General features: G+C 39.7%; 8 protein-coding genes across 13 annotated transcripts in view; 2 read left to right on the top strand and 6 right to left on the bottom strand.

Moving 5' to 3' along the window:
- Positions 1 to 157: 157 nt before the first annotated feature.
- LOC135161773 (transmembrane protein 181) lies at positions 158 to 3,117 on the bottom strand. 2 transcript variants are annotated; one of them, XM_064119658.1, is made up of 12 exons: positions 2,875 to 3,117; positions 2,627 to 2,813; positions 2,309 to 2,562; positions 2,147 to 2,249; positions 1,926 to 2,079; positions 1,769 to 1,849; positions 1,582 to 1,681; positions 1,372 to 1,499; positions 1,163 to 1,312; positions 982 to 1,084; positions 653 to 883; positions 158 to 508 (listed from the first exon to the last, which is right to left on the bottom strand). In XM_064119658.1, the coding sequence occupies exons 2-12, from the start codon at positions 2,773 to 2,775 to the stop codon at positions 375 to 377; spliced, it is 1,587 nt and encodes a 528-aa protein (XP_063975728.1). In that variant the 5' UTR covers positions 2,776 to 2,813; positions 2,875 to 3,117; the 3' UTR covers positions 158 to 374. The 2 variants fall into 2 exon arrangements, with proteins under 2 accessions (XP_063975728.1, XP_063975727.1); XM_064119657.1 differs by having other exon boundaries at positions 2,940 to 3,115.
- Positions 3,118 to 3,290: 173 nt separating this feature from the next.
- On the bottom strand, positions 3,291 to 5,582 carry LOC135161772 (pre-mRNA-processing factor 17). Its single transcript, XM_064119656.1, has 3 exons — positions 5,233 to 5,582; positions 4,902 to 5,118; positions 3,291 to 4,793 (listed from the first exon to the last, which is right to left on the bottom strand). Exons 1-3 carry the CDS (start codon positions 5,431 to 5,433, stop codon positions 3,454 to 3,456), a joined length of 1,758 nt encoding a protein of 585 aa, XP_063975726.1. The 5' UTR covers positions 5,434 to 5,582; the 3' UTR covers positions 3,291 to 3,453.
- A 13-nt stretch (positions 5,583 to 5,595) lies between these two features.
- LOC135161769 (vacuolar protein sorting-associated protein 35) lies at positions 5,596 to 9,610 on the top strand. 2 transcript variants are annotated; one of them, XM_064119651.1, is made up of 4 exons: positions 5,596 to 5,740; positions 6,310 to 7,365; positions 7,794 to 7,942; positions 8,020 to 9,610. In XM_064119651.1, exons 1-4 carry the CDS (start codon positions 5,738 to 5,740, stop codon positions 9,248 to 9,250), a joined length of 2,439 nt encoding a protein of 812 aa, XP_063975721.1. In that variant the 5' UTR covers positions 5,596 to 5,737; the 3' UTR covers positions 9,251 to 9,610. The 2 variants fall into 2 exon arrangements, with proteins under 2 accessions (XP_063975721.1, XP_063975720.1); XM_064119650.1 differs by having other exon boundaries at positions 5,599 to 5,740; positions 6,331 to 7,365.
- LOC135161775 (DNA primase small subunit) lies at positions 9,599 to 11,375 on the bottom strand. Its single transcript, XM_064119660.1, has 5 exons — positions 11,135 to 11,375; positions 10,897 to 11,047; positions 10,654 to 10,829; positions 10,157 to 10,566; positions 9,599 to 10,070 (listed from the first exon to the last, which is right to left on the bottom strand). Exons 1-5 carry the CDS (start codon positions 11,220 to 11,222, stop codon positions 9,663 to 9,665), a joined length of 1,233 nt encoding a protein of 410 aa, XP_063975730.1. The 5' UTR covers positions 11,223 to 11,375; the 3' UTR covers positions 9,599 to 9,662.
- A 74-nt stretch (positions 11,376 to 11,449) lies between these two features.
- On the top strand, positions 11,450 to 13,322 carry LOC135161777 (RNA 3'-terminal phosphate cyclase-like protein). Its single transcript, XM_064119663.1, has 5 exons — positions 11,450 to 11,709; positions 11,800 to 12,206; positions 12,329 to 12,503; positions 12,588 to 12,843; positions 12,981 to 13,322. Exons 1-5 carry the CDS (start codon positions 11,568 to 11,570, stop codon positions 13,132 to 13,134), a joined length of 1,134 nt encoding a protein of 377 aa, XP_063975733.1. The 5' UTR covers positions 11,450 to 11,567; the 3' UTR covers positions 13,135 to 13,322.
- LOC135161776 (tRNA-specific adenosine deaminase 1) lies at positions 13,064 to 14,413 on the bottom strand. The gene has a single exon (XM_064119662.1). The coding sequence runs from the start codon at positions 14,411 to 14,413 to the stop codon at positions 13,226 to 13,228; it is 1,188 nt and encodes a 395-aa protein (XP_063975732.1). The 3' UTR covers positions 13,064 to 13,225.
- Positions 14,414 to 14,448: 35 nt separating this feature from the next.
- On the bottom strand, positions 14,449 to 15,935 carry LOC135161779 (glyoxal reductase-like). The gene is made up of 4 exons (XM_064119669.1): positions 15,711 to 15,935; positions 15,499 to 15,579; positions 15,311 to 15,418; positions 14,449 to 15,082 (listed from the first exon to the last, which is right to left on the bottom strand). The coding sequence occupies exons 1-4, from the start codon at positions 15,769 to 15,771 to the stop codon at positions 14,454 to 14,456; spliced, it is 879 nt and encodes a 292-aa protein (XP_063975739.1). The 5' UTR covers positions 15,772 to 15,935; the 3' UTR covers positions 14,449 to 14,453.
- Positions 15,936 to 16,084: 149 nt separating this feature from the next.
- Positions 16,085 to 20,181, bottom strand: part of How (held out wings) — a 34,228-nt gene continuing 30,131 nt past the window's right edge. For all 4 annotated transcript variants that reach the window (XM_064119664.1, XM_064119666.1, XM_064119665.1 and 1 more), the window contains exon 8: positions 16,085 to 18,763. The gene's annotated coding sequence lies outside the window, so the exon portion shown is untranslated. The remainder of the gene's footprint in view (positions 18,764 to 20,181) is intronic.

Here is a 20,181-nt window from a genome sequence, read left to right as displayed (position 1 = left end):
TCAAGCCCATTGAAGATCAGTATAAATTAGGTGTAATATTCCTAACAGCATGCACTCAATCTACTCAAACCCGTTCTGAGGACAATTCAGTTCAGTAATTTCCACAGAAATTATTTCCATAAAGTAAGGTGCTTTGAAAAATAAAAATTCCTTCTCATTAATCTCTATCTAATCCACAACTTTATTCTCAACCTTATTTACAATTAGATAGCAGTCCCATAAAACATCTCTTGATGTATTGGCAATAACAAAACTTCATGATTCACATGTATTTTATTTATCACTGCTTGATATTGTCCGTTAAGCACAGAATCCCTCGCATGAGATAATAATCATTTGAATTTCCTTGAAATGAAATTCGCATATGTTTATTTTCAATCACTATCATCAGCATTTCGTGGAGCTCGTGTGAGTGGTCTCCTGCTATCCTCATCAGACCCATAAATCACTTCCTCGTCTGAATCATTGATCATCGAGAATGCAGGATTGTCTTTCGTTATGGATGAATCTGTCCAAATAATTAACTAATTAATTAAATGAGGGGAAATGTGAAAAAACACAAGGCTATACTTTTAAACCAAATAAATCTAGTGGCCCTTTAGATCTAGACAGTTTGCTGGAATCATTATTAGTCAAATGGATTCATTCTTACGTTGCCCGTAGACCTGCTGAACTCCTGGTGAATATACGTAGGCCATGGTGTAAAGATAAAAATTCAACAGTCCATAAAGTGCCATAAATTGGGCTGATGTTCTGTAATATGTGGACAATCGTGATGCAAAACTGTCCTCGAGGACACCAGCACCGAATTGTCTAGCTGTCACCAGGGCGCAGACCCCTGCGACGATGACAGCAAGGAGTGTTAAGAAGCGTAATCGAAGATCTGGAAGAGAACGAGAAAAATGGTCGTATAGAAAAAGTTCAATTAAAAATCACAATGTCAAAAAAATGAGAGGGGGATTAATTTAAACACATATTTACCAAAATATGGCATGGAACGGAGTTCACTGTAAGCACGAAGCATCAGCAGTGCGAGATACGCGATGTAAACCCCCCCAACAGTGAAAAAAAATACTTTCAGTCCCTGAAAGTTCAAAATGATAATCTTTCTTCATCTTCAATAACTGATTATCTTGTTACTACTGAGAAAAATAAAAATTACATAATAGTTAGACGTATCGAGGACGTAATTGTACGTTGGATCCTCGAGTTCGGTGCACCTGAGCCAGGTAGCGAGAATGAGGGCCGCCACCCAGAGGCAGCCTATCACCAAGAATTTTGGTAGATAAAATGTGGCTAGTTTTCGTTCATTCTAAATAGAAAAAAAAATGTATTGCATGTGATGGAAAAATGGGAAAGTAGCTTATTCACCTGACGTAGGCCGTGATAAACGCACAGCCAGAACATGAGGATGGCACAGAGAAATGTCGTTTGCATTATGGCATCTAACATTCCTGGTACCCAAGAATTAAATAAGAAAATCAGCGGAAATAATGGATCTGCAATGGACAGAAAGCTTACAGAAAATGCACTGATTTCATCATAATTTCATATTCTTAAGTAATTGATTCAGATAATTACTGTTGTAGAGTATTAATAATGGGAGCAGTATAGAGATCCATTTTTGCTCGATGGACCAGTCTGTCACAGGGTATTTCCTCAATGAATGCCCAAACCAGCACTAAAAAATATCAAAATTAATTTCTTCTCTTTTCGGTCAATCGTCTGATATTTATCGATTCACTACAACTAATCTCTGAGTAGCTACCGTGATGACGAAAGCAGCCAACAGAAAAATGAGCCTGAACCATATTTCGATCTGCGTGAAGGCAGGATTGTAGTTCTTAAACTGTTTCAATGAGAAAAGCATAAAAATTATCTTGAAATACCTCTCAAGCCCTTAATTAATGATAGTGCTTACTGACGTAGAACGTGAGGTTTCGAATTGTGTAGCGCTGATGGAAGCCTTCAAGCCCGTAAAAACGAACTGTAATTATGTAATGAGTGTAATCCAGGGAGCCTAGATGGGCTACAACAAGTTCTTCGCACGTTTGGCGTTCGCACTTCAAATGTCTCGTTCTGGAAATGACAATTGATGTTAAAAATATACTATTATCCTTTCAATCCTTGAGAATAATTCCTCTACCTATTATGACCTGATTCCGCCGAGAGGATCGACACGAGTTTCTCTTCTGGACTAATTCCATCGATGGAAACACTCACTTGAAATGTTTTATCATATCTCTCGTCTGCAGATAATTCATTACTTTATTATTTATGATTGAATAAACCATATAGACATAGTTACCGTCACTATTTGCAGTCGAGAATTTAGCAATGACCCACAACTGCTGACTGTATGTGGACAGTGCTGGGGTTTTCATGACGAATGGACCAGTCGCCATATCAGTGCCATTCAACCTTGCTCTGTGCTCAGCAGTCGAGGTAATGGGGGGCCCAGCTAGTCCAATAAACACAGCTAATCCGAAGCACGCAAAAAATGCTACGAACACCATCACGAACTCTCTTTTGTGCATGGAATAGAGACGCATTGGTACTGACCTGGGGAGCAATAGCGCCTCATAAAGACATGGAGTTCAATGACAATTAATGAAGACAACTTCACCTTTCACATCTGTCATGGTGATAAGCTGGAGCTATGTACTTGTTGAATTCACTGAACAAGTCACTGAACTGAGTCAAGGCATTCCTGATCTTCAGATTCCATCCCCCTGAAGGTAAGTGATAGGAGTAGCCCAGACCTGGACCGTCCATGCTGGATATTTAGGCTCCAATGTTGATTTCAATGCTGACTAATGTACAGATTTTTTTTCCATTGGTATGAATTTTATTTTTGGTTGACAATTTAGTTACTTGTGCAAATTGGCGTTGGACATCGAGAGAGCATCAATGGATGAAGAAAATTGGAGAAAGCCTACCTCTTTCGTTGAATTGTTCAGCTGAATTTCAGGCTTTTCGATGGTACACAAATACTCGATGAGAAATCATCATTTCTCATACATTTACAGGCGCCTATCATAGACGTACTGGGGGATGCGTTTTCAATAAATACAGTGATGTGGAGTTGCGAGCCACCCAGTTATTGATTTCCCCGCCCCACAACCCGGATATTTTCACACATGCGCCCCTCACTGGTCATTCAAAATCGGTCGGGGTGCATTAGAAACGAGTGAAAAATAAATTAGGATCGAGTTTAATTGGTGTTAATAAAGTATATGAAGTTCTAGCACTAAATTAATTAGAGAGAGAGAGAGACACGAATACCCATATTAAATTTGAATGATTCAAAAGCTTCGTCGAGAAGCTCCAATTCTGAATAATGTTTTATTCATCCAGTCGTCAATACAAAATATTCAGTTTCATTTTTACATTTCCGATAGCACACACTTATATACACAAAAATATGTACAGAATAATGAACCCCATACAAAACTAGTCCCAGTATTTGATTTTGCCATCCCAGCCAGCAGTGGCTAACCTCGAAGGTTCATGTGGATGCCACAAAACTGAAATACAAACTCCATCATGTGCCTTCCACTTCTTATAAAGTTTGGTAGTCTTCCAGTCCCAGCAGTAAGCCTTTCCATCAGCATCACCAGATACCAAATAGCTCATATCAGGTGAAAAGTCCAGTCCGCAGGCATATCCAGCCACCATGTGCCCAGTGAAGGTCTTTTTTCTGTTCATCTTGAACCTGTTCAACGCTGAGAAGATAACAATCTTGTTATCCATACTCTGGCAAGCCAGCCACTTCTGATTTGGAGAGGGGGTGACAGCAGGCATGGAGTGCATAGTGGGATCAGCGATATACTTCATGTCCACAGGTATGTCCCACTCCCAGACCCTGAGACTCTTGTCATCAGAAGTCGTCACAAATCTTCTGTTTTCATCGACAAAAGTGATGGAGTTGACAGCCCCCAAATGTCGATCATACTCTTGAGTGATCTCTCCTGACCTCGTGTCCCAACAAATGATCTTCTTGTCGCTGGTGCCAGCGACAAATAAGTGCTGTTTATTTGAATCCGGATTGAACTTTACGCAGTAGGGAATTTTCCTGCTGGTAAATCGAGATATGCAAGCGCCAGTTTCAGTGTCCCAGAGCTTGACATACCTGTCATACCCAGCGGAGAGGAATCTCTTGCCATCATTGTCAAAACTGATATCCCGAACAGCCTGTCGATGACCATAGTACGTCCTGACACATCTTCTCTCCTTGTAAACCTCCCAGAGTTTGACTCTACAGTCCATACTGCAGGATAACAATAAATGAGCAGACTTGGGGAACCACTTGATCTGGGAAATGCCCTTCGTATGGCCCTCCCAGGTGTGGATCTGGGATTTCGGGAGGAAGCAGCGTTCTGGAGGAGACTCTGAGCGCAGGTTGACCCCGACGTCCTGAGGGGGATGAAGGAAAGATCGACCTTGGTAGTCCACTGGATCCTTTATGTGCAGTACTGTCTTCTCCTCGAGAGGTTTTTCCTCCACTTGCTTTCCTCGTTTGTTTCGCTTGGCGAGGATTTCCTCCAGCTCTGAGGCCTCCTCGTCGGTGGGTTTGGACACTCGTTGCTCGTCTACATAGCCGCCCCACGGCCCCAGAAAGCCCTCAATGTCGTCTGGATTGTTGTTTCGACGTCGCTTCCGTTTGTCTGCTTCCCGAAGTGCTGTTGTCTCGAATACTGTCTTTCCACCACTGCCTTCCGCGGCTTCGGTGGCTCCTATTAGTGTTTTTCCTTCTTCTGAGGTGCCGTCTACTGTTGGATCTAGAGCATAACCTAGGGAAATAGGAGAGCCATTAACACGTCTTGAGATTTTTACGTCCAACAAAAATCTGTATTATCAATTCTCATTTGAGGTTCATCTTCATTTACTAAAAGACTTACCATAGCTTTGAAACGTTCTCCTTTGATTCTCAAACTGAAATTCACTGATATGTGCCTTCTCTACGAATCCCGACAACATATTTTTGGTCGCACGCTGCTGTTGAGTCCTGAAAGGATTCTCAGGGCCAACATCAGGGGCGAATAACTCCTCAAACTTGGGATTATGTTTTATCTCGACGGCTGTAGCATCTATGTGGCGAACACATAGTTCTGTACCCTGAAAATATGTTTTAATATGATTAATGTTTGGCGAATCATTAAAATAACAACAGACATAACCTCAAACATTAAGTCATCAATAACTACGAATTCTAAGAGGCAATGGACTTACGGTCGGCACAACGTCGGGTGCAGCACAAATCTGGAGTGGAAGAGTGGTTACTGGTCTGTTAATTGGAATAATTGGCTCTTCGGAACAATTGTTAGGTACCCTACTCGCACTCTTAACCTCGATCGGTCTGTTAATCGATGGAATATCATCCTCGGGGCCACTGTTATCGTCACTACTACCGTACCCTTGCAGGGCTAGCATTTTTACTGCACTTAATCACGATTAATATCTCACAAAGTTATGAATATCATCCTATGTGAAAAGCGAGACACGGGTGACTGAAAAACGTTTGGAAGGTCGGTTATTCTAACCCTACTGCACTCAACCGGGACAAGCTCGGACAAGCCCCAGAAGGTTGCGCAGCAGTCACCTTAAAAGTAAAAAGGTGGAATTTAACCAGTCCTACCACTACACATCGCTGATCTGCGGTGGGAGAACAGCAGTGCCTGTTGTCAAGCTCATCGAATTTCTTGGGCAGATATTTTACGGTGAATTTATTAAAAAAATGGTATGTAATAGTCAGGTAAAAATGTAGTTAATGATCTGAGGTATTGGCGGTAGTGTCTTGAGACCTTAAGCGTTGGACACTCACTGGCTGTATTTTGGAGTAGTTTTTTATTTTGGAGCATTACGACCACCCTTGCGTCAGGTTACGCACCTGGATGATTTATTTATCTGTCATTTATTGATATTATCAATTTGGTCGCCCCAGAGGCCTCTCCTGAAAATATCAATTCCTGTAGGCACTACTAGGATTTGACAAAGGTGTGATTCAATTCGGAGTGTAGATCAACTGACTGTTGTCTCTTAGATAGTCCCTCTCTCTTTCCGCCCCTCCGCCAACGAATTTATGATTTTATGATTAAATTTTTTTCGTTTCTTTTTAATTTTGTATTGGAAGTAATTGGCAATAATTGAAGCAGACAGAAAATCGTCCAGACGTTGAGCTCGATTCAATTTGTGAATTGGAAACCCTCGTACAATTTCCCTTTGCATTAATGCTGCATTTTATAACTAGTGCATGATAAATTTGACACGGCTTAAACCCTAGCATGGCCACTACACATTCTCTGCTAGGTATCTCTCTTCTTCTCGCAGCCAATGACTCCAGTCATGACGGGCCTAGAGGAGCAGGAAAAACTCCTGGAGGATGCCATTGGAGTTGTCAAGGTTCAAGCATTTCAGATGAAACACTGTTTGGACAATGCCAAACTTATGGACGCCCTGAAGCATGCGTCGACGATGCTGGGGGAACTGAGAACATCGCTATTGAGCCCCAAGAGTTACTACGAATTGTACATGGCAATCACCGATGAACTTCGTCATTTAGAACTGTATTTACTGGATCAGTATCAAAAGGGAAAGAAAGTCACCGATCTTTATGAACTCGTTCAGTACGCAGGGAATATCGTACCTCGTTTATATTTACTGATAACCGTAGGGTTAGTTTACATAAAAACCAATCCATGCCTGAAGAGAGACCTACTCCGAGACCTTGTAGAGATGTGTCGAGGTGTGCAGCACCCTCTGCGTGGTCTCTTCCTCCGTAATTACCTCCTCCAATGCACGAGAAACATTCTACCAGACGCGCCCGAGGGCGACGACGAGGAAGGAACTGTACGCGATAGCATCGACTTCGTTCTCATGAACTTCGCAGAGATGAACAAACTGTGGGTGAGGATGCAGCACCAGGGTCACAGCAGAGACAGGGAGCGAAGGGAGAGGGAGAGGGAGGAATTAAAGATTTTAGTTGGGACTAATTTGGTGAGGCTGAGCCAACTGGAGTCGGTGACACTGGAGATTTACAAGAGGCTGGTGCTCCCTGGTATTCTGGAACAGGTCGTCAGCTGCAGGGATGCCATTGCTCAGGAGTACCTCATGGAGTGCATTATCCAAGTATTTCCAGACGAATTCCATCTGCAGACATTGAATGCTTTCTTGAAGTCCTGTGCAGAGCTGCATAATGGAGTGAATGTCAAGAATATTATTATTTCGTTGATCGATCGTTTAGCAACTTTCAGTCAACGGTCTGATGGGGTTGGGGGCCCTGGGAGTCCCAGCCAAATACCGGGAATACCTCAGGACGTCAAGTTGTTTGATGTCTTCAGCGATCAAGTTGCTACGATTATTCAGGTAACTATCGAGGATCAATAAGTACATTCGTTAAATTCCTTTAATTGATGTATTCAATAGAACTTCAGTCGATTCTTTAACTGACAGTTAATGCTCGAGATTAATCGGAGTGGTGACTATTCTGTGATGACTGGATACTACACAATCCATTGAGAATAACCCCATGATAGAAAAATTCAATTTAAATTTCTATACTCATCAAGTTTAAGTCTGAGAATAGTCTCCCCAATATTGTCCCTTCAAATAATTAGTTGTTGTCGATTCAAAGTCACTATCTCTCGGGTTATTGATTAAAAATGACCCGTGAGAGCGAGGAGAATGGGACAGATAAAAGAATTGGGGTCGATTTTAGTGGAGTGCAAGTTTCATGCAATCTTACTCCTCCAACGTGATAATTCTATTTCTCCCTTTGTTCTGGTTCGCTGCAGACACGTCAGGACATGCCACCGGAGGACATAGTTTCCCTCCAAGTGGCTTTGATAAATCTAGCCCACAAGTGCTATCCAGATCGTGTGGATTACGTCGATAAAGTATTATTTACAACAGTTCAGATATTCCAGAAGTTGAATGTTGAGAAGTAAGCCTATCATTTTTCTATACGCACTTTACGACGTCTATATGCACACCTTGTATTTAATTGTATAAAATTTTAAGATTGGAATACAACAGTGCAGTATCGAGAGAGCTCTCTCGCTTGATGAAGATTCCAGTGGATAACTACAAAAACATCCTGACAGTCCTGAAGCTGGAAAACTATGCTCCCCTCCTCAATTATTTCGACTACGAAGGAAGGAAGCTCCTCGCGGTCTACATAATCACCAACATACTGGACAACGAGACCTTAATTCCCACACAGGAGCTAGTGGATGCAGTACTGTCAGTGGTGTCGCCCCTCGTTCAGGACCAGCCAGATCAGCCTACCATCGAGGAGGATCCCGAAGACTTTGCTGAGGAGCAGGGCCTCCTGGGGCGTCTTATCCACCACTTCAAATCCGACACAGCTGATCAGCAGTATATGATCCTCAGTGCAGCGAGGAAACACTTCTCAGCAGGTGGAAACAAGAGGATAAAGTACACTCTTCCTGCCATTGTCTTTCAGGCTTATCAGCTAGCTTTCACCTACAAAGCCCTGAAGGATCAGGACGAGATGTGGCAGAAGAAATGCCAGAAGATATTTCAGTTCTGTCATGCAACGATAACAGCACTTATGAAGGCTGAACTCGCTGAGCTACCCCTTAGGCTGTTTCTTCAGGGGGCACTTGCCATCGGTGAAATTAGATTTGATAATTTTGAAATGGTAGCTTACGAGTTCATGAGCCAAGCTTTCTCAATCTATGAGGATGAGATCAGTGACTCTAAGGCTCAGCTGGCAGCTATCACCCTGATTATTGCCACTTTTGAACAGATGAGCTGCTTCAGCGAGGAGAATGCTGAGCCTGTGAGGAATCAGTGTGCGCTATATGCCAGTAAATTACTAAGAAAGCCTGATCAATGCAGGGGAGTGGCCACTTGCTCTCACGTATTCTGGTCTGGAAAGTCACTGGCCACTGGGGGGAAAGAGATGCAGGATGGGAATAAAGTGCTGGACTGCCTTAAGAAAGGAATCAGAATTGCCAGTCAGTGTATGGACACTTCCGTCCAGGTACAGCTTTATGTGGAGCTGCTGAATCATTACATTTATTTCTACGAAAAGGAAAATTCGTCGGTTACTGTACAAATACTGAATCAAGTTATTGCCAAGATCAAGGAGGAACTGCCGAATCTGGGGGTCAGCGAGGAGACTGAACAGATTCAGAAGCATTTGGCTAATACTCTGGAGCATCTGAAGAACAGGATGAGGTATTCAGACTCTCAGGGGCAGCCTTACCATGGGCTTGTTCTCTAATTCTTGGAGATTACAGGCTTTCGAAATTTGTATCTATAATTTTGTAAATAGTTGAGGTATGTTTCCACTGAATTTTTTCACTGATTTGTAAATTTTGATGATGGAATTAATGTGAGAAACAGACTCGGTCCGTGGATATGCGTAATTTCCGGTGATTAAGAGAGGAATGAAATTAATTAATCATGTGAATGTGCAATTTTTATCATGAAAACGTGACTTCAACGGTTTTTTGCCGATTGTCACAAGCGTCTGACGAGCATCGATTGAAATTTTTTTCTTCAAGTTATTACAAAAGTAAATGAAATAATGTATTACCTGTAAATTTGTTACAATGAAGCACTATTTGCAAAATTAGCAAAACTTTTTTTATTTTTTGCGTCATAAAAAAAATCAACTCTTCCTCAACAGAACATCAGAACTCCATGGTACTACTCATCTGGGACTCCCTCTCCAGCTTCCTGGCATCCTCCATTGCTCTCAAAAACTCTTGGAACAAATGGAGAGATTTATTCATACTCGTTTTTTTGTAATCTTTTATCTTCCTAGCATTCTCGAGTCCTCCTTCCACGGTCTTATCCTTCTCGTCGTAAGCGTTGATCTCATCGATCAGAACGTTTATTGTCGGCACTGTCAAGGGATCGAACTTCTCGACTGTTCTTGGGTTGAAGGGAATGCAGACTTTTCCAGTTTTTGGGTGAACACAGAATGGCGATTTCAGAAGATGGTTCATACCTTTCGTGACGTTTATGTCGAGTCTAGGGTAGCAGTACTGGATCATTATTTCTTCTAGGAGATGGCGATGTTGCCTCCATTTTTTATTCTGGGGGAAAACAAAATTTCTGACCAGTTCCGATGGATTAATTTTTTTTTCCATCAAAAACTTATAAAATTAACTTTTGTACAAACCGATTGTGTCTGTTCCTTAACATACGTCTCGAAGACCTCCCATCGATCCACCCCCTTCTCGTATTTATCAAAGAGCTCCTTGACCTCCGTCCTTGCAGTATCATCAGGCAGAATCCCCAAGAACTTCTTCACCCTCTCCTCACTACCAAGCATGTCCTGCTCCTCGACACACATCGCCACGAACCTTGGAGCGATGATGTCAAGTGCACGCTTGACTGATGAGTGGATCTTGTCACCAGGTAGATTGACCTTTTTCTTGGTAAACTCACCACCAGAAATCAACTGAAGGTACTCGGCCACTGCCCCTCGTGCAGCTGTGTCCAGGGTTCGAGCGATGGGATCACACACCCATGCGTGGATTCCTCGCCTTCCGGAGAACACCCAAAGGATGTGGTTGAAGCCAAAATCCTCTGCAGAAAAAAAATTGAATGGATTCAACCATTTTTTACGGAGAAAAAAATTATTAGATTGGATTCTTTGGGAAAATAATTGAGTACCTCTCAGGGCTATGTCCAGGATTTTGCAGGCGATTTCCATGTACTTCCAGCATTTATTACAAATATCTGCACCTGAGCAACAGGTTCTTACCTCATCGTAATCAGTCATATCGATATCAAAGACAAGTTCACGTTGCACTGGAACCAGATTAACGACTCTTCTCTCCTGTTTTGGGCTACAATTGCTTATATAAAAATACAAATTGGCACAAATACCTAAAGAAAATTGAAGGTGGAACTCACCAAATGCTATAAATAGCACCGATATCAATTTTGAATGGCAGAATCCTCTTGATTTCATTTTCTAGCTGCTTCATATTAGTGAAAGCCTGATAACGAATGTAAACGTCTTCTCCAAGCGTGAAGGAAAATTCTCGGTTTTGGAAATTCTCCCCTGGATATTGCCAAAATTTTCAACGAGTGAAAAATCATAAGGGAAATCAGGCTTTGCAAATGACAGTTTTCAATTCTTCCTGTTTACCTTTTCCATAGCTCAGCCAACGATAGTAGTCGTTGAAGGGGAACAAGCGAGAATAGTAAACTGGCAACAGATCCCCCAGATTCTCCATTGTTATCCGGAGTGTATTATCTTCACCAGAATTCAATGATTTCAACACTTTACTTGAGACATACGAAGATAAAAAAATAACAACAAAAGGGTAATTATTTTGGCGGGATACCGGTGGCCACCATCTTTATAAACTACACGAATGGTCCTTAAAGGCCGCACCACATCCCCACTCTTGTGAATCGGGCTCCCCCACTCCCTCAACATCAAAAACCATAGGTTAGTTTCCTTTCGAATCCAATGAAAAGCTGCCCTAAAAGTGAACACGTGAGTCCCTAACCTCAAATGTCACTCTCTCGTGAATATTAGTAGTCCATTATTCTCACTACTGTTTATTCTATAAATAATGCCAGCACCGAGGAAAAATAATGTATTGACTTACGAAGGGTGTAATTACCTAAAGTATCGTTTACTGCTGTCGACTTTATCAGGAAAGCCAGTGAGAATCGAAGAAATCAGAACCAACCACGATGATCCTGGCTTGAAAGGTAAGACATTGTTTACTTCAGGAGAGGACGAGGTCCAACGAACTCACAATCACAAATTTATCCATTATCTCCTGCTCTCATTATTTTTAGAGTATGAAGTCAGTTTGATCAGACTCCTGGATAGATTAACCAATGGAACTCGAGTAGAATTAAACGAGACAGGAACAAGTTTGTTTTACTCCCCTGGGCTGCTGGTCGGTGGAGAGCTGGAGCATGATTGCAGCTTGCAAAGGGGAATTGGGTATTATCTGGAGGCTGTCATGGCCCTTGCTCCATTCTGCAAGAAGCCTGTGAATATCAAGCTCAGGGGGGTCACCAACAATACCCTAGATCCTTCGGTGGATAGGATAAAAACTGCAGGGCTGTCTGTGCTAAAGAGATTTGTCATTGGAGAACAGGATATTGAACTGGTTATCAAGAAAAGGGGGGCTGCACCACTGGGTGGTGGAGAGGTGCTTTTCCAGTGTCCCATCAAGCAGAGTTTGAAGACTGTGCAGGTAAAATTTATTTTGAGCCGAATTCGTTATTTTTTTAAAGAACAGTTTCTTGCTTTTTCATTGTGAAAATAATTCGAAATATTAGATGTAAAAGGATGACTCATTTTAAGAATCAATTGTAGTTTCAAAACAGTGGAATGGTGAAGAGAATACGGGGACTTGCGTGCAGTATACGAGTATCACCGGCTATTGCTAATAGAATGGTTGAGGCTGCTAAAGGAGTTCTTCTCAATTTTCTACCTGATATTTATATTCACACAGACCATTGTAGAGGAGGCACCGGTGGAAAGTCACCAGGTAAATGCTTCTCTAATTTATTCATTCATTTATCGATGAATTTCTGAGGGAATGAATGGAAAAATTTTTGTTTTAAATTTTCAGGATTTGGTATTACAGTAACAGCGGAGACAACAAATGGAGTTTTCTTGAGTGGTGAGGCATTTTCTCCTTTAATGACCACTGGATCGCTTCCGTGTGTTCCTGAAGATATTGGAAAGGAGGCAGCTAACAAGTTGTTGCACGAAATATACAGGAATGGATGTGTAGATTCTCCTTTCCAAAGCATGACCGCTTTATTTATGGCACTGGGGAGAAAGGATGTTTGTAAAGTACTCGTGGGACCTCTTACACAAACAATGTATGAATATATTTAATTTTTTATTTCTATTGGTTAGCTTATGAAGAAATTAATAATTTAATTATGAAGCAATGAATTTGAAAATCGTGAAAAACAAATGGATAGAAAAGTTATAAGTTTCTATGTTATTGTTACAGGATTCAGTTTCTGAGAGACCTCAAGGACTTTTTTGGTGTAGTATTCAAACTGGAGCCTGCCAGAGACGAGGAAGACGACGAAATTTTCATGGAACAAGTTTTATTGACTTGTGTGGGAATAGGATATACAAATCTCAGCAAAAAACATTTATAAACCATCCCTCAATTTATTTTGTAAATATTTTCATTTTTAGTAGATAAATTTCTACATTGCCAAACAAGATAACCAAACGTTAATTCTTATCCTACAAACTAAATTTTTGTAAATCTAGGGGTTTCGAAGGCCACGAACGGAAAGCTGTTGATTTATAGTGCTGCCATAAATTCTGATAATTCCTAGAATATTTTTTAAAATCGTAGTAGCTAATTTTCTTGGGGTGCGGAGGAATCCTCGCAGACCCATACTTGTCCACAATCCTCAAATACTTATTGAACAGTCCTCTTCTGGAGATCAATAGGAAATTACCTTTTTTGTTCTTAGTAGCCCCCTGCTTCCTTCCCTCAACAGAAACCTCTACATTTCTCCCTCTGACGTCACACCAAATGACACTAGAGGGACAGGGATGTCCCCTGATTTTCGATTTCGCCTGAGAAAAACCCCCAGCGGCCTGAACAATCCTCGGTCCCTCAACTCCTGAATCGAATCGTTTGTACAACCCCCTCTTCATGCTCTCCAGTGAGAAGGGACAGCCTCCCCCAATGACGATAGTCTGAATCCTGACTTTTGGGATCAAAAATGAGAGCAGCGCCCCTTGTACCCCCAGAACATTCCATTTCGCTAATTTATCAGAGCAGGAAAGGCTGAGGGTGGGGTCTCCTCTTCCAGGTTTCGTTCTGAGAGGCCCTAGAGCGTGATAATCCACCCCAGGAAGCTTTAAATCCTGGACTGAATCATGAACACACTTCGCTCCTGTCCTAAAGACGTCGAAAATCAGCCTCCCGTTCTCCATTGAATCATAATCATCATCTAATTTGGGTATTTTTGAATGAGGAGACTCTTTTTCCTTGAAGATGATAGAGCAATCTCCACAGGGGGTCTGACTGCAATAAAAATGAAACGACACATCTCCCCTGAAATCGATCTTTCCCTCGCTGTTGAGAATAAAAATGTGATTCTCATTTGAAACGATCAATTCGTCGATCTGTTCGTAGATGTATCGTAGGAGGGCACGTCGAGCCAGCACTTCAGCATGGGAATCACTCAGTCTAGCTCCTAGGTCGTAAGATTGAGTATTTCGGAGGTCTTTGGCGCCCAGGCACTTGGTGCCTGTGGCCAGAGACACCAGAGAACATTTGTCGTGCTTCTGTAGGACGAATCCTGCGAGAACTGTCCACTCGGAGTCTGTGGGTTTGCCTGTCTTGGCAAGGGTTTTGTATTTGTCGAGGCAGAGGCGTGAGATGGTTTCGGTAAGTGAAGTGGAGGTCATTGTCATATTATTTTATTTTTGAGGAGTTTATGAACTATTGGGCGAGTTAAACAACGTTGTCAGGGTTCCACGCGTATTTATGCGGGGGTAGTGAGGATAATTCCGCCATCTGGGTGGCGTGAATGGTGAAATCTAACTGGAAATTCTCACGAATGTGATTTTTTTGTACTGCTTTGGGAATTATGCCTATTCCCTGCTGCAGAGCCCACTTGAGTAGAAGTCTGGCTGGAGAGACATTGAGTTCTCCAGCAATTCTACAAACTACTGGATCCTTTAAGAGCGAGTTATCAGTACTGGTCCCTAAAGAGGAGTAGGCCTGCACATGAATTCCCTGTTGTTCACAAAATTCGACTAAGTCTCGTTGAGGGTAATGGGGATGCAACTCCACTTGATTAACTGCAGGGCGAACCCCTTTGCAATCTTGCATCAATCTTTCGAGGTGACGTATGTTGTAATTGGATACCCCGATGGATCTCAGGAAGCCCTGGGACTTGAGGTCCACCAGTGCCTCCCAGGTCTTCGCCCTCAACTTAATATTGTCTATATCTCCTTCGGGGATTCCAGCGGCTCCAGGCCAGTGGATCAAGTACAAGTCGATGTAGGAGAGATTAAGGGCCTTCAGAGACCTCTCCACAGCTTCACGGATTCTCTTGGGATTTCCATTTTCACTTGGTGCTGTGGGAATAATGGAATCCTAATTTCAACAATTCTACATTATTGAAGCACAATGGACTTTTTTTAATCGTAGATACTCCTGAGCCAATGGCACAATCTCGAGAAAACGGATCTCTAATGTGTCTAATGTGACAAAAAATCATCCCCCTGGACTTTACCAATTTCGAGATATTCACGATTAAAAACAATCAGTCTAATTCTATTCTGTAATGAATTTCAGTTGCTCACCTAGTTTCGTGGTTATGAAAATTTCTTCTCTCTCGATATTATGTTTATCTAAGAGTGTTTTCAAGGCATAACCTATATCCTCTTCATTTCTGTATACAGCTGCAGTGTCTATTAAATATTTTAGTGGGTGAAAATTGGGGAATGAGAATAAACCAGTGTGGACTGATTAAAATGAAGGAATTACATACCTATCGACGTGTACCCCACGTCTAGAGCTTCATCGAGTACACTATGAATTCTCTCTCGTCCAGTGACTCTGAATGTACCGACTGGAAATATCACACCAATAAAATCTCACTTATTACATACAAAATCAATTATTCAAAATGAGAATGAAATAACAGATTCATGATTTTGCAGTCTGTTGTCATTTATTCGTCACCGTCAACAATTGGCTTACTTCCAACAAGTGGCATGCTGAATCCTGTTGACAGGTGAACATACTGGGATGCAGCACTCATCTTTTCGTAAATGAAACATTAACAGAAGAATTTTTAGGCACTCAAAAGAGAAATCAACTTTGGGATCTAAAGATGACGTAATGACTGATTCAGTATTCCTATATAGAAAGTGACACGGATGACTGAATCGCGCTCCGTCAGATTCATGGAGATAATCGAATATTTTCATAAAGTAATTTTCACTAGGTGTAAGTGGTGACCTCTGTGGTACCGATAATCTCTATTTGTAATATGTTGAATTTTCAAAATACTCCATCAAAAAGGTGGTCAATCACCGGAGCAGGGAAATGGGGAAAAAGGAATCTTTCGACACTTAAATTTTCATATATCCAATTTATTTAATCTATACATGTTGGCGAAAATTCAACAGTAGGAGTATTAAAAATATGTCTCTATTGCTCTTTTCAATGGACAAATAGTTTTCAACAGGGTTTTGCAAAGTTTTGGCATTCCACGATAAATTTCTCTATATAATACATCCTCCTCTAATATTTAATAAACAATTGTACAATTTATCGAAGCAGTGAATGAAAAAAAAATTTGCCCCATAATTTTTTGACAATTTACCGGAAATTGATGCCCCGAGTACTGCAAATTCATCTCTAGTCAGTTAAATTTTGTTCTCTGAAAGAAAATTCATTCAGTTTGGCATAAATAAAGCTTCTCAAACGGTCCACTGAATCATTTCGTTTGCTTCACTAAAATGTAATTATAATTTTCTCCTCATCTGTCAATCATCACGCGTCTATCATCCATGTTAATTAATATTAAACTCATTGTAATAGATCTATATGAATAACTATCTTGATATATTCGCTTTAATTAAAGATCTCGAAATTGAATTGCCGATAATACACAGTAGAAGCTAATCAGATCAATGAAAAGATTGAACAGAATTTAACTATCAAAAATCTTCAAACATTTAACAATAGATTGCCATCTATCCTGCAATACATAGATGTCTATGCCCTTGAAATAAAAATGAGACATTTAATATTAATAATAATGATTGAATTTCCAGTAAATAGAATCTCAAGAGTACGTAATATCTACATAAAATTAATGCTGTCCTCTCCCTATTATTCCATCAACAGTCCCTAGGTGGATTATATTCTGCACTGAGAGATGATCCTTTCAGATTAATCATCAGCATTAATTTTAATTGGACACTAATAACTTTCCTCGTACATAGATAATGGTATCTAGTAAATCATCAACATATGTCATAATAAAATAAACTTGACATTACTATTCTCATATATATTCGTCATAAACTTAAGTAGATTGCAGATCACTCATAATATTAATGCTCCTAACTATTCTGTGGCGCATTTTATATACAACGAAAGACGAGCTACCATTGATAATTAATGGTCAAAATGTTGGCATGAAAAGATCGTGATTAATGAACGAAATGGACTGGTGATCATTTTTTTTTTTCCAAAATGTACGCGTAATTTCACAGATAGCATTAAAAACTCCTTAAATTTAAATATATGGCAGATCTAAAAATAAACGAAATGGTATAGATAATTCTTTTTTTTTTGTTGTTTTCGTTATTTTTGCTTGCTATAGTGTTAACTCGACATTAAGTAAATTCAATCACTCACACAGTCACTCCTGTATCTCGTTTAAACCATATTACATACAATCTACGTATAACTTACAATAATAATTCTCGAAAAATGATCTGAAAAAAAAACTATAAGTGATAACAAACGATAGATCCTGTTGATAAACGTTGCATAGCCTCGGCGGAAAAATTGTGATGAAAGTTTGTCTGTTCATTACAATACAACATAACATAATTCATCTCTCTCCAAATGATTATTAATTTTCATATTTTATTTTTCATCTAAAATTAATTGCTTCTCTAGGATATAATCTTATGAAAAATAATCATGAAAAACAATAATAACAAGGTAATAATAACGCTCAACGATCTTGAAAAAATACGAAATATCGAAGAGCACTGAAAATGTATTGCACGTATTTTTAAATCATTCTTCAGCTTGGCATAATCCACTCTCAAAATTCATCGTAAAATCTAATTTCAAATTTAGCGATACATACTTGTGCGTGTAATGTCTAATTATGCGGCAACAGAAAAATTCATTAAAAAAAAATGCATTTGAAAAACTCTGACAATGTGTTGCTCCCTTGTGGAGCAGAATTTGACGAAACACGAAAACCTCCGCTGCTAATTAGCACGCCCGATCACCTTGAAGATACTTGCTTACCCACTCGGAACGATGACACAAATCTTCACCGAAATATCTCGTGAGAGAGAATAATAAATTCTTGCACTTCATCTGTGGGTGGAATTTGTCGATGATTTTTTACATTGTCTTGCTGTCACATCAGTAGTAAGTACTGTAGTAAGAGGCACGTAATGTGGTGATAATTATTGACAGACGTCGAGAAAAATTTATGCAAAGAATTTGCGAAAATTGGAGAAAATTGAGTTGCTGCATAATTTTAAAAAACTAATGAAATACAAAAACTTCATGAAAAATATTAGATACATTTGTTTTTAACATGTATTTAATATTTTTTTTCGACCTTCATTTGCAAGATTAAACAAATTTCATGGAAATCCAAAAAAATCAGTTTTTTAGAAGAATTTTCTGGATTCACAACTAAAGTTTATTCCGCAATTACTAAACCTTTTCAATAATTTTTTCTCAACTTGAAAAACAAATTGAATGATAAATTCTACTGATGTGCGTGCGTGTAAGGTAAAAACATTAAGTGTACATTTTCTCGTGGCCCATGTGACTCTAGCCGTACTGATTACTTTTCATTGATGGGAATACAGAGGATGGATAAACTTGAGAGATGTAGATAGGGCTGGTGACGCGTGTACAGCGAAGGCTCTCGTCTCAGCGTTCTTGGCGACTATCGTTCAAATTCATACACGCGGTTGGCTGATAATCCAGAGTTTCCAGGTGTTAGCACGGGGCGAGTGGATTCCATTGTTAGCACTCCAAGCCTACATGGCCATGGACAACCAGGGTTAACAAGAAAGATAAAAAAAGAAAAAAAAAGTATTGTTAGTAATTTGATTATGATTTATCTTTTATAATTTGAGTATTAAAATTATTGTCATTTGAATCTGATCCTCTAGTTGCTTGTCAGCTTGACAAATCGAGTAAATGTCGAGCAGTGCTTTCGGTCCTGACCATTGCCAGTAAAAAATCCAACGAACAATTGCACAATTTGTTTCATTTATAAAAAAAATTGTACGATCCAGTGGACGAAAAGCAGTGCTTCAACACTTGATCAATTTTAATATTTTAATTATTAGTGAGAAGCAGTTTATCTATTTTTGTACACAAATGATCATGTAGAACACGAACAATTATTTTTTCTCACATAATCGTCATTACAAAAACGTGAAAAAAATGTAGATGAAAAAATAAAATGCGTTAAATACTGTTTAACGACAGATTACACAGTTGAGATTTACTATGGCTCGTGTACCCTCCCCGCACATAGGACAGGCAAAGAGACTGGAGAAATATTAATTCAATGATTCGAGAAAAAAAAATGTCATTCCTGATGTATTAGAATTGAATTACAGAGAGAATAGTCTATATGAGCTGTCATCCAGCCCACATTAGATGCATGTTTGCGAGATCATTGATTTAATTCGTTTTACAATTATTGTGCAATAATCGAAATGTTAAATGAGTTATTGCCCTTGCGAGATTTTGTCAAAAATTCTAGTTACGCCGAATTATTTCACCGATTTAAGAGGCAGTTTGAGGGGCGAAATGGGGGTGTGCACCTGCCACCAGGTAAATAGCAGTGCTGAGTAACAAACTCTATGAACAAACATTCTAATAAAACGAAAAAAAGTTTTTAATAGAAACATCAAAGAATCAATGCATTATCTCTTGAATATTGTCTCCCTCGTTATAATTAATTCGATAAAGTTATTAATTAAAAATGTCCCATCAGCAAGCGGGTGTCAGAGGCTCATGAGTTATACGGCAACGTGCCATGTATAGGACAGATTTATCATACAATTCCAGGCATTTAAAGCATCATTAAAAATTACTCGATAAAATATGTTTTCACCTCGTACTTAATCTCATTACAATGATTAATCGAACAGTATTAAATAAATTAAACTGAGAAAAAAATGTGTATAAACGTTAGTGTCAACTTGGCCATGTGGAGCATTTTTGTTAGTTAAATATTATTTATATAAAAAGATGGTGCTATCTTTGTGCAGAGACCATAATGGTGATAAATGGATGAACATTGCGTCTATGAGTAAATAAATTAAGGATTGTCACTTGATATTTGTTTTATGAAAATAAAAATTAACGTTAAAAAAAATCATTATTTGTTAGTGGTAATACGTGAAAATAAAGAGGGTGGGACGCCAGCTTTGAGCAGCAC

Source organism: Diachasmimorpha longicaudata, chromosome 4 (genome assembly GCF_034640455.1).
Source record: "Diachasmimorpha longicaudata isolate KC_UGA_2023 chromosome 4, iyDiaLong2, whole genome shotgun sequence".
Lineage (NCBI taxonomy): Eukaryota > Metazoa > Arthropoda > Insecta > Hymenoptera > Braconidae > Diachasmimorpha > Diachasmimorpha longicaudata.
The sequence above is the reverse complement of the archived record's forward strand: the minus strand, read 5'-3'. Positions and strand labels throughout refer to the sequence as shown.

Excerpts from the sequence above, each read along its gene's own strand:
- LOC135161773 (XM_064119658.1), bottom strand. The coding sequence starts at position 2,775 with ATGGACGGTCCAGGTCTGGGCTACTCCTATCACTTACCTTCAGGGGGA. Across the intron at positions 2,563-2,626 it reads CACCATGACAGATGTGAAAG|GTCAGTACCAATGCGTCTCT; the intron begins GTGAAGTTGTCT and ends ATTGCTCCCCAG. Across the intron at positions 2,080-2,146 it reads GCGGAATCAGGTCATAATAG|AACGAGACATTTGAAGTGCG; the intron begins GTAGAGGAATTA and ends TGTCATTTCCAG.
- LOC135161772 (XM_064119656.1), bottom strand. The coding sequence starts at position 5,433 with ATGCTAGCCCTGCAAGGGTACGGTAGTAGTGACGATAACAGTGGCCCC. Across the intron at positions 5,119-5,232 it reads CACCCGACGTTGTGCCGACC|GGTACAGAACTATGTGTTCG; the intron begins GTAAGTCCATTG and ends ACATATTTTCAG. Across the intron at positions 4,794-4,901 it reads GAGAACGTTTCAAAGCTATG|GTTATGCTCTAGATCCAACA; the intron begins GTAAGTCTTTTA and ends CTATTTCCCTAG.
- LOC135161769 (XM_064119651.1), top strand. Across the intron at positions 7,366-7,793 it reads AAGTTGCTACGATTATTCAG|ACACGTCAGGACATGCCACC; the intron begins GTAACTATCGAG and ends GGTTCGCTGCAG. Across the intron at positions 7,943-8,019 it reads CAGAAGTTGAATGTTGAGAA|ATTGGAATACAACAGTGCAG; the intron begins GTAAGCCTATCA and ends TAAAATTTTAAG.
- LOC135161775 (XM_064119660.1), bottom strand. The coding sequence starts at position 11,222 with ATGGAGAATCTGGGGGATCTGTTGCCAGTTTACTATTCTCGCTTGTTC. Across the intron at positions 10,567-10,653 it reads CCTGGACATAGCCCTGAGAG|AGGATTTTGGCTTCAACCAC; the intron begins GTACTCAATTAT and ends TTTTTTCTGCAG. Across the intron at positions 10,071-10,156 it reads TTAAGGAACAGACACAATCG|AATAAAAAATGGAGGCAACA; the intron begins GTTTGTACAAAA and ends GTTTTCCCCCAG.
- LOC135161777 (XM_064119663.1), top strand. The coding sequence starts at position 11,568 with ATGCCAGCACCGAGGAAAAATAATGTATTGACTTACGAAGGGTGTAAT. Across the intron at positions 11,710-11,799 it reads CGATGATCCTGGCTTGAAAG|AGTATGAAGTCAGTTTGATC; the intron begins GTAAGACATTGT and ends CATTATTTTTAG. Across the intron at positions 12,844-12,980 it reads GGACCTCTTACACAAACAAT|GATTCAGTTTCTGAGAGACC; the intron begins GTATGAATATAT and ends TTATTGTTACAG.
- LOC135161776 (XM_064119662.1), bottom strand. The coding sequence starts at position 14,413 with ATGACAATGACCTCCACTTCACTTACCGAAACCATCTCACGCCTCTGC.
- LOC135161779 (XM_064119669.1), bottom strand. The coding sequence starts at position 15,771 with ATGAGTGCTGCATCCCAGTATGTTCACCTGTCAACAGGATTCAGCATG. Across the intron at positions 15,580-15,710 it reads CAGCATGCCACTTGTTGGAA|TCGGTACATTCAGAGTCACT; the intron begins GTAAGCCAATTG and ends TGATATTTCCAG. Across the intron at positions 15,419-15,498 it reads CGTGGGGTACACGTCGATAG|ACACTGCAGCTGTATACAGA; the intron begins GTATGTAATTCC and ends AATATTTAATAG.